At 36.9% G+C, this 11,270-nt stretch overlaps 1 protein-coding gene across 1 annotated transcript in view; it reads right to left on the bottom strand.

Moving 5' to 3' along the window:
• Window positions 1–1,534: 1,534 nt before the first annotated feature.
• LOC115578552 (B-cell receptor CD22-like) overlaps window positions 1,535–11,270 on the bottom strand; it is a 79,183-nt gene continuing 69,447 nt past the window's right edge. The window contains exons 7-9 of the mRNA XM_030411567.1: window positions 3,093–3,356; window positions 1,928–2,033; window positions 1,535–1,821 (exon numbers count right to left, since the gene is read on the bottom strand). Coding sequence (XP_030267427.1) covers window positions 1,713–1,821; window positions 1,928–2,033; window positions 3,093–3,356 — 479 coding nt within the window. The 3' untranslated portion in view covers window positions 1,535–1,712. The remainder of the gene's footprint in view (window positions 1,822–1,927; window positions 2,034–3,092; window positions 3,357–11,270) is intronic.

Raw genomic sequence — 11,270 nt, 5'->3', positions numbered from 1 at the left:
ACCGAGCACCGGACCCGGGGTGACAGAGCCTTCTCAGCAGCTGCTCCTCCCTCTGAAACTCCCTCCCCAAACACATCAGAGACTGTACAGAGCTCACAACCTTCCAAACACTCACCAAAACTCACCTTTTTAAAACTGCTTTTAATGCACAACTAGTCTCTTTTTGTGTTTTTAGAGTGTTGTTTTTATTGTTCTGCTTTTAAACCTGTAAAGGGTCTGTGTGTGCCCTGAAAAGAGCTTTATAAATACATGTATTATTGTCATTATTATTATTATTATTATTATTATTATTATTATTATCGTGATTATCATTATCATTATCATTACTTTGAGATTGTTCATTGACCTGAAGTCAGGTGATTCAATATTTGAGCTTCTAGAATTTAGTTGTATTATTAGTATGAGTGTTCATGAGTTGATGTGTCATATAGAAGTTAAGGTGACTTACCTTTTCTTCAGATCTTACAGTACACCATGAAAGCTGAACAGAGAAGTGAAGTTCCTTCAGAGTTGTGCGGCTTTTTCAAACATCCTGCAAACGTTGACTTGAAAATGAGGAAGTCACAGAAGTGAACATGGGCGTGACGGTGACAACAATGTAAGGTTTTTTTTTTAGTTCAACATGTGTCTTGATCCTAGTTTTCACTTTTCTGTTCACAAAAAGCCTTTTCATCAAAATATTCACCTAAAAGTGTTTGTAGCACCGACCTGATGAGAGGAATTCCTGCAATTAGCCTTTATTGTCAAAGTGATTTACACTGTTGATATAAAAACAATAACATTGTAATATTATTACTGAAAGACAACCTATTTACCTGCAGTGTTGCAATGTGGTTCTACTGGCTGCTTACTGAAGTGTCCTTGAGCAAAACACTTAACCCCAAAATGCTCTTAATGTCTGTTCCATCGGCGTTTTGAGAGTAAATGTGTGAATGTGTGGGTGAATGTGGCAAGTGTTGCATTCACCATGAGGACATTATATATGCAAAGTGAATGACTAAAACATAACTGTTAAAGTGTAACTCCAACAACGTTATACATCAAAGTGTGTCACAGGTCTTGGGGAACACTACTGTACTGTACTGTACTGTACTGCTGTATGTGAAAAAAGTAGAATAAAGTCTTTTGTGGCTCCAGAGGAAGCTGCATGTAATCTGCTAAACTGCTTTGAGTGATGTCACTCCTTGGCTAAATTGCACTGTGGGTAATTTAAGCAGCAAGATTTGAAGAGGAAGGAGAATGTGTGAATATAGAGGGAGATATAGTAAAGTCTGCTTTTCACAATATTTCATTTCCAATTAAGAAGATCAAGAGAAAGACGTCTGTCTCCTCATTCAAAAGGTATTTTACTTCTCCAGACCAGCAGAGCTTCAAGACCAACAAAAGTGAAAACCTCACTACTTTAAACATTAACATGTAGTGTAATCAAGAACACTACAACAAAGTTTAACGTGACAAAACTTTACATGACAGTTTTCATAGAGATTTATTTGATTTAATTACAATTCGTTTGAATTACATTTTATTCTTGTAATGTATTGTTCCCAAAATTCCCCAGAAAAAGAAACAAATGTTCATCAACAGTCATAATTAAGTGTGAATTTGAAGCATTTCAAGAGAGAGGAGAGTAATAAAGTGTGAAAAAAGCAATGAAATATTTCATTATGTTATCTGATAAGTATCAGGTTCATCGTCGGAGGAAGCTCACGTGGTCATTTTGGAGTTTGGCCGATGACATCATACTCTGGAGACAGGTCCCTACCTTCCAGTGACATGTAGGTTCTGTCCTCTTCTTTTGGCTTCACACGCTTTCTCGCTTTGCTTTAAGGTAACAAGAGAAACAAACATGTGTATACTCATTAATTTCTGTCATCTACTGACCATCCTTCTCCTAATCAGCAGAGCTTTAACAAAATCTACATCATACCAAAGGAACACCACCCAGATTGTCAACAAGACGTTCACACAGAGAGATACACCAGCAACAGCCAAGACAAGAAGTCCACTGTACGGTCCAAGATACTGTTCAGGACCTGTCAGAAGAGATAACATAACACTCATCACATCACTGTTGAGGGTTACTTTTATTCAACAGCGGCTCAGTCAACCTGTTTGCATAGCCTGTGATGATATATGCCAGTGTGAAAAAACACTTTTACTCACTTTTCATTTGAAGTAGTGTTGATTAGTCCAGTTCATGTGACTGACATTATCTACCAGTAACTTGCGAATCCGGTGTACAAATACCTGCATATTGAGGTGTGTACTGTGTGGTCATAATACGTACTCATGCCTGTTTATTATGTACGGAAGAGGATAAGGGCCACATGTGATTTTTTTTTTGAGTTCTGACTTTAATCTCAGGAGTCAGAATTCTGTGATAAAAGTCAGACTTCTGAGATTAAAGTCAGAATTCTGAGATTAAAGTCAGAACTCTGAGAATAAAGTCAGAATCCTGAGAAAAAAAGTCAGAATTCTGAGGTTAGTGTCAAAGTTCAGATTTTTTTCTCAGAATTCCGAGATTAAAGTCAGAATTCTGAGAAAAAAGTCAGAACTCAAAAATGTTTCACACGTGCAGACTTCTGACTTTATTCTCAGAATTCTGACTTTAATCTCAGAATTCTGGGAAAAAAGTCAGAATTCTGACTTTTATCTCAGAATTCTGGCTATTTTCTCAGAATTCTGACTTTTATCTCAGTATTCTGACTTTTTTTTCAGAATTCTGACTTTATTCTCAGAATTCTGAGAAAAAAGTCAGAATTCTAACTTAAATCTCAGATTTCTGACTTTTTCCTCAGAATTCTGACTTTAAAGTCAGAACTAAAAAAAAAATTCACATATGGCCCTAATCCTCTTCCGTAATTATGTGTATAGCAGCTGAGATTAATTAAAGGCCACAAATGAAATAAAAGTTTGGAATGCAAAAAACTCCTTCTTGATAACAACACAGGGGCGCTACAAACCTTAACATAGTGACCTCGAATATCTAAATACAACAATTGATGACAATTTTAAACTTAAATCAGATTATTGTGAAATTGCTTGATTGATCAGGAAGTACAGAACATATAAGTTTAAAAATTGATACTTACACTCAACTTCTATTCTACTGAAGTTGGATCGTCTAGCTCCGAGAACATTTTCAGCCTCACAAAAAAAAGGACCACTGAGTTCAGAAGCTGTAATGTTTAAAACATGTCCAGTCCCCATGACAGTCTCCTGGCCTCCGTCAGCTCTGTACCAGGTGTAGCTCCTTACTGCAGGGTTGGCAGTACTGCTGCATGTCAGAGTAACTCTGCTGTCCTCTGGTACTGGACCAGAGGGACGGACTGACACTGTGGTGTTTTTTGGTGGATCTGAAAAATGTCAAATTATTGTTATTATTTATAGGTGTAATGTCATCACATATTTATGATAAAGAAAATAAAGATTATGCCCCATTTTCTTTTGCTGAAGTCTGATTGCTGACCCCATGTCGTAAAAATGCTTCCCAGGCTAAAAATCGTCTAATTTTTTCTCTTGTGATATGAATCCTTTAAATTTACTTAATTTGTGCAGCTAAAATCTGAATTTCAATAGTTATAATCTACAACAGCAACAAGCTTTCTTGCTGTTTCTGAACTTCCACCCACCTTTTGGACTGAAACCTATACAAATGTACCTGCTCACTGAAATACATTAACATGATTGCTTATATATAATGTTGGGGAAAATAGTTTAAAGACTAATCTTGCATCTAAAAGATGTGGTGAGTAAATCATTTTAAATCAATTTAAATGTTCTCTTCTACATTTTCCTGTAATGTAAGTGATGGAGTACTTTCAAATATTACAAATTTACAATGTTAAAAAGTGAAAAAAGCAGCAAATCCTCATCTTTTGAAAACAGGGAACAGTGATTTTTTACAATTTGTCTTCAAAACTAAACAGTGCTTAATGACTTATCATAATTGTTCCCAATTATTTCACTCTTGATCAACTTGAGCATTATTGAAATAATTGTTTCATCCCTGAATTAGAAATAGTCATGAAAACTAAGAGACAAGAGATCACTTTAGAGTTATAAGGAATTTCAGCCGAGGACAAATTAACTCACATGAAATATCAGCTGTCAAACTTATCCTAACAGATGACTGAGAGCTGCCATCTTGTTTGTTGTAGAGTGCAGTACAGGAGATTTCCAGTCTGTGATAAAAGCGAGAAGCAGTGAAGGTCAGAACAGAGGTCTGGACTTTAGTTCTGTCCAGATTCTCCTGCAGTGACTCCTGAATGTGACCCAGGCTGGAGCTCCATGTCAGAGCTGGAGGATGAGACGGACAGGGAGCTGGAGCAGAGCACTTCAAACTCACTGAGGTTCCCTCCTCCACCTTCAGTGTGGACGGAGTCAGAGTCGGTGTGGGTGGAACATCTGGTGGGAAAGTACATTTGGACCAATCAAAAAATAAACAGTTATCATTATTCTCCATCTTTATTTTATTTGTTAAATGCAGTAAATGCAACACAAGGTCACAGCAGTTCTAGAAAGGATCTCATGACTGAAGTGTTGGTAAATGGACTGTAAAACCTACCTGTGACTGAAATCTGCAACATATGGTCAATAAAATTATGTCCGAAGTTATTACATTGCACTCTTAAGATATATTCTCTGCTGTGCTCAGGTCTCATGTTGTTCAGGGTTGTGCTGCAGTCTCTTCTTGTTAAGTCTCCTTTCAGTTCTCCTTGTATTGCACTTGATTGTGGATCACTGCTGTCAAACACAACAGTCTGTAGATCAGATTTCCACAGTGCTCTACATGTTTCATCAATGCGTGAGTAATATATGTCCGCTACATCAAAGGAGCAGGGGATGGTCACACAGGATCCACTCAGAACCTCTTTAGTCTTCGGTATAATGATGTTGAACCGTCCACACAGGGCAGCTGAAACACAAGACACAAATCTTTGAATATGTCCAAGCGAATCCAGCTTGACAGTAAGAGAAAGACATTTTACCATTTGGTTGCTTTGATAAATCTCAGCACTGTACCTTTGAACATGAAATAATCCAAAATCAATATTCTTTGTTTTCACATTGTTTTTCTAAAAGTTTGGATAAAACAATCCAAATTATCAGAGAAATGCAGCAGAAGACTTTTTTAGTTCACTCCATTCTTTATTAGCTGCACCATGTATTACAGATCATTAACTCTGCGCTGAATGTCTGATTAACGTGACATATTTATAGTTTTTATAATAAAATGTGAATGAACTTCAACTCACTTTGCAGCAGACAGCCAATGAGAAGGACAGTCAGAGCTGCAGCCATCTCTGTGTGTGTCAGGAGAGGCAGAAACTCTGGAGAACACACATGGAACAATTCACATCTTTAGTACATTTCATCTTTCATCAACTTAGATTTTAAGAGTTGGATTTGTCGGCAACTGTCGAACACAATATGTGCAGATGTTGCAGAACGAGAAATGTTTTGTGAGCCTATATTCCTTTTTTGTCAATGTATAAATATATATATATATAAAAAGGCTCCAAGAAGACTGTAGAGCCTTTTAGAGGGATATTCAACTACAATTCAAATAGGTCCAGTTTCATTTCCTAACGCAAAGGTCCGGAACATCATAATGTCTAACTTGTGTTATGATTTAAATTTGACAATATGCAGTTCTGACAATATGCATTGACAATATGCATTGAATCAAAAATACTTTATTGATCCGGACGAGAAACTGCAGCGTTACAGATGCTCCCATTCAAAGTCAAGAATATGCAATTTTTACTATAATTACATTTTTTATCATATGTTATGATGTTCTTTCATGGAGTATATCTCTATTCTGCTGAAAAAAAGAAACAAGGCTCACTGCTGCTGCAGTGTCTTATCTTGATTTGCAGACTTTGTTAATTTTTTGTTGCCATGATTGTTATTATTAGTACTTAGATCATCAAAAATCAAAAATAATGTGACTATGGATAGACACTTCAACAAATATTAAAAATTCCGAAGTTTTGACGATTTTTTTGATATACAAAATAACTTTAATTATCACACATATACGCACAAAAGTACCGAAAACAGGTACCGATATATACCGGTACCGATTTGCAGGTACCGAGTATTGGTACTGTATTGGTTCAAATGTTAAAGGTACCCATCCCTATCTGAGACACTGAAAGTCAACTGAATCCTAAGATAATTAGATTATTCCCAGGTACACTTATTGACCATTCTGAGGGGAAAATGGGGACTTATTGCCGCTTTTAAATCATGTCCTTTTAAAACTTTGACTGGACTATCAAATTTATTGTTACTAATTAAAAAACTTGACAGACTTTTATGAAGTTTTGCGATGGAAACACTTAACAAAAGGTTACTGACTGTTTCAGAGTTTCTACTCACTGTGAGGAATTTGTAATACCAAATTATTTTCTGACACTTTGAACACAAGAAGCAGAACTGTACAGTATGATGGAGGCGAAAATGATGAACATATTTCATTGTATTCATGTATTTTCTATGTTTTTACAGAGCTAAAAGTTGTGTCAAGCAAAAACATTTTTTTCACCTTTCACAAAGTTTCTTTTTCCTTTCTACTTTTGAAATTTTTCACTAATCTGAAGTCACGTGATTCAATATTTAAGCTTCTAAATTTTAGTTTTATTATCAGCATGAATGTTAATGAGTTGATGTGTCGTATAGAAGTTATGGTGACTTACCTTTTCTTCAGATCTTACAGTACACCATGAAAGATGAACAGAGAAGTGAAGTTCCTTCAGAGTTGTGCTGCTTTTTCAAACATCCTGCAAACGTTGACTTGCAAATGAGGAAGTCACAAAAGTGAACATGGGTGTGACGGCAACAAAAATGTAATGTTTTTTTAGTTCCACTTGTGTCTTGATCTTAGTTTTCATTTTACTTATCACAAAAAGCCTTTTGATCCAAATATTCACCTAAAAGTCTATGTAGCACCGACCTGATGAGGCGGAATTTCTGCAAATGAATTAAACATGACAAAACTCTGTAATTAGCCTTTATTGGCAACGTGATTTACACAGTTACTATAAAAACAATAACATTGTTATATTTAACACTGATTAACCAAATTAACCTGCAGTGTTGCAGCGTGGTTCCACTGGCTGCATATTGAAGTGCCCTTGAGCAAAACACTTCACCCTAAAATGCTCTTGGTGGCTGTTCCATCAGCGAGAGAGCAAATGTGTGAATTGCTGCTTCCGCCTCCGCCATCAGTGTGCAAATGTGTGAAGGCGTGGGTGAAAGTGGCAGGTGTTGCATTTACCAACAGGACATTATTTGTGCAAAGTGAATGACCAAAACATAACTGTTAAAGGGTAACTCCAACAATTTTGGGTGTCCATAAATTTGCGCCAATTCCAGCAATAGAAGGAGATATGGGCTGGATTCCAGGATGTGTACAACGAAAATGTGAAATGATTCGACTGTGGAATCGACTAAACAACATGGCAGAGGGTAGAATAAATAAAAAAGTATTTATATGGAGTAAATTACATAGTTCCCCCTGGTAAAAAGAAATTTATGGTGTATATTTATAGGAATAACTTGTGCTATAACGTTAACTTCATTAAAAATATGCTTCTATTGAAATTTGAAGAGAAATGGTTTGAAAATGTCCTATTAAAACCAAAATTAAGGACATATATGAAGATTAAATCTAATTTTGGACCTGAATTATATGTTACATCACGTTTACAGAGAAGTCAAAGATGTCTAGTTGCACAGTTGAGATCTGGTATTCTTCCTCTGGCCATTGAGGTCGGTCGATTTAAAAATATTCCCGAGGAGAATAGAATATGTGAAATGTGTGAGCTAGATGAAGTAGAGAGTGAGTCTCATTTCCTTTTATACTGTACAAAGTATGACAATTTGAGAGAGGTATTATTTCATGAAATCTATGGACAAAACCCTGAAATATTTTGGTGCTCTGATGAGCAGAAGCTGGAGTGGTTGTTCATTCATTCATTCATTAATACATCAAAGTGTGTTTAGGTCTTGGGGAACACTGTACTGTACTGTACTGTACTGCTGTATGTGAAAAAAAGTACTTTGGTGTCAGAGGAATCTGCATTAATCTGATAAATTGCCTTCAGTGATGTCACTCAGTGGTGAAATGACAATGTGGTAATGTAGGCAGCACAATTTGAAGAGGAAGGGGAATTTATGGAATATAAAAGGAGATATTGTCGGTTCTGCTGTATCGGTTTTGATCATTTGATTTCATTTGTCCATAATGAGTTAAACAGTGTAATAGGAGTGTAATTCTACAGCAGTGGACGGATTATCCAAACCTGGTGCCTACATTACCCACAGTGTAACTGAGCCCCTGGGTGACATGAAAATGGCTTGGTTGGGTTCAAGAAAAGATCGTGTTTTGGGTTGAAATGATGATGTGAAGATTCAAGGACCTTTATTTTAATGATAACACAACAAACACTCGGTTAAGCATGTTAACGATTGTGGTCATGGTGATAAAAATGACTCACAAATTAGTGAGTAGATAACTAGAAATGACCAGTTAGTGATGTTGAAGTGAAATGTTTTGTTGACCCTTAGAGCCACAATAAACCCCCCCTCGTCCAATCACTTTTAATGATGAGGAGTCGATGATGAGAAAGAGAGTGAGAGAAAAGACAACAACAACACACCAGCACACGAAAAACAAAAATGGAGAAGGAAAGTAAAAAACACAAAGGCGGTGCTGGAAAATTCCACACTCCAATTTGGTCTTGAAGGACGCTGAGCTAACAACTTAACAAATATGTATGATTTACATATTTTTTTCAGTCAGTGTTTATGGTTTATTGTCCTTTCAACAGTTTAATATTATACAGTTAAAATTAATAAAACGCTGATTAACTATTGTTACAATAAAACATCTGCATACATATTACTCATGATGCAGTACACAAATTACAAGTATTTCCTCTTATGTCATGCTTCATTGTCTATACATTATGTTGAGCTGTACTGTCTCTCTGAAATAAAATTAGTGTTTGTCCATTTTTCAGATCATTATACTATTGTTTTCCATACTTTAGCCAACTAGCCAAAGTTCTGGTTGCATGCAGACTCATTATGTGCATGAAATCTTGTTCAAACTTAACCTATTCCACACTGTACCTCTACTTAATTAAGTCCAGGTTTGTGATAGGCAACAGGCCCAGTACATCATCTCCTGTGGAGATGATCTCACCAGAGACCCCAAGCAGCCCAGTGAGCCCACCCATAGATTATTTCACCCGTCCCAACCCAGACACCCTTGAGCAAGTGAGCAACACACTGTGTAGTTATCATTTATTTTATTCAGGCTTCAGAATATAAAAAAAGTGAATACTGAATATACATAGCACGGGCAAGCTCTATGGAGGCCGCCATGTCTTTCCAGTTTTAAAAAAACTATGGACTGCCAAGAGGGACACAAAGCACTACGTGATACTACGTAGTAAGGCTAACCGCGTTTTCGCTCAGAGCTAGCTAGACTGTGGAACTGAGAGGGAGCTCAGCGAAAGCGCTCGTCACTAACAATAACAATAACTAACTACATCTTTACCCCATTGCTTGAATAAGTAGAAATACTTGACGCTGTTGGGAAAGAGTTCATATTTTGAAAATGAGCTTCTTGTCCGTCAGGGCCACCGTAGCTTCCGGAACGTCTCCAACGTCTTCAGAACGGGAGGGTTGAGCAAAGGAGTGTTGCAATGTACCTCACAGCTAGATGGTGCTAAATACTTGATATATTACGCACTGTCCCTTTAAGATGATCCCAGAAATGCCTGTAAAAATTGCTAGTTAGACCATCTGATCCCAGAGATTTATCCAATGCTAGGCATGTCATAGCCTTTTCCTTTTCTGCCATACTGATATCTGCCTCACATACGTTTTTGAAACACTCATCAACTCTGGGGATCCATTCCTTAACATGCTCAAAGAAAGCATCAGCATCTGGGGATGAATAAGAGGACGAATATAGTTTACTGTAGAATTTAAATATTTCCCTAGAAATTAAATCTGGGTCAGTGCATTCTTGATCGTCTAGCAGTAATGTTCTTATAGCATTCTGTTCTTGTCTCTTCTTTTCCAGTCTACAAAAATATGCTGAGCTCCTCTCTCCTTCTTCTATCCATTTCGCTCTTGATCTAATATATGCTCCTTTGGCTTTAGAAATTTAAATGTTATCTAATGAAGATTGCAAAAGTAAAAGTTGTTGTTTGTTATCCTCATTTATAGAGAGTTTATTACAGATACTGTTGATTTCATTCATGATTTCTAGCTCTTTTTTCTTACTTTCCCTACTTATGATTTTACTTTTTGAAATAGAAATCTGGCGTTCTTTAAATTTCAAATACTCCTATTCTCCGTTAGTGACGTCATCTTGTTAACCAATCATCTGTTCAGTTTCTGTGTCGAGTTGGCGGCCATGTTGGTGACGTATATAGAGTGAGACGATCAGTTTAACACAAAGTTATGTTGTGTTGGTGTTTTACTTTATTCAGGACAAACTGTGACTTGCATAACTTGGAAAATTACCTTTTAAGTTGACATTGAATTTTGTAATTCATGGCACAATTCAAGAAGGATATAAAAAATGTATTTATGTAGTTTTTTTCTAAATAAACTGACGTGAGGGAAACCGGAAGTCGCGTTGCGTCGGCCCACGACCGTGATGATGACACCTGTCTGTTGAGCTGCATGAAGCTGAAGTAGTTCATTCATCCAGTGAGCCTCTAAACACATTTTCAGACTGGTGTCACTGAGTTCAGTGCAGAGTCTCAGATCAGTTTCTGGGAGAAAAGCCAAAATAAAACCAGAGAGCTCCGACATTAACGTGGCAGCCGCCGGAGAGGACAGTGAGAGAGAGAGACAGTCTCAGAGTAAACAGGAGATCCCCAAATGTCTGACACTTCAAATTACTGCCGATAATCTTATGAGAGAAATGTGCAATGGAGGTTTCTAATATGTACACGTGTTTTCACGGGTCACTGCAGTTAATAGCTCACGTAAGCTAGCTAATGTTTTGAAAGTCAGACGCAAACCGCGATGAACTATGTAAAGCTAGCAAACGTTAGCGGTTAGCTAGCTACCGTGAATCCGCCCCATAAAGTGAATAACAAATTCAGGACGCAAGCAAACTCATTTTAACTTGCAGAGTGAACGTCTGTTGTACTTAACTAGTACGCAAAGTAATTTAGAGGCGTGTTTATGTGTTACAATGTTAATTAGATACCAACTAGATGGCTGCTAGC

Source organism: Sparus aurata, chromosome 3 (assembly GCF_900880675.1).
Source record: "Sparus aurata chromosome 3, fSpaAur1.1, whole genome shotgun sequence".
Taxonomy (NCBI): Eukaryota; Metazoa; Chordata; class Actinopteri; order Spariformes; family Sparidae; genus Sparus; species Sparus aurata.
Note: the sequence above shows the minus strand (reverse complement) of the source record. Positions and strands in the feature narration are given on the sequence as shown.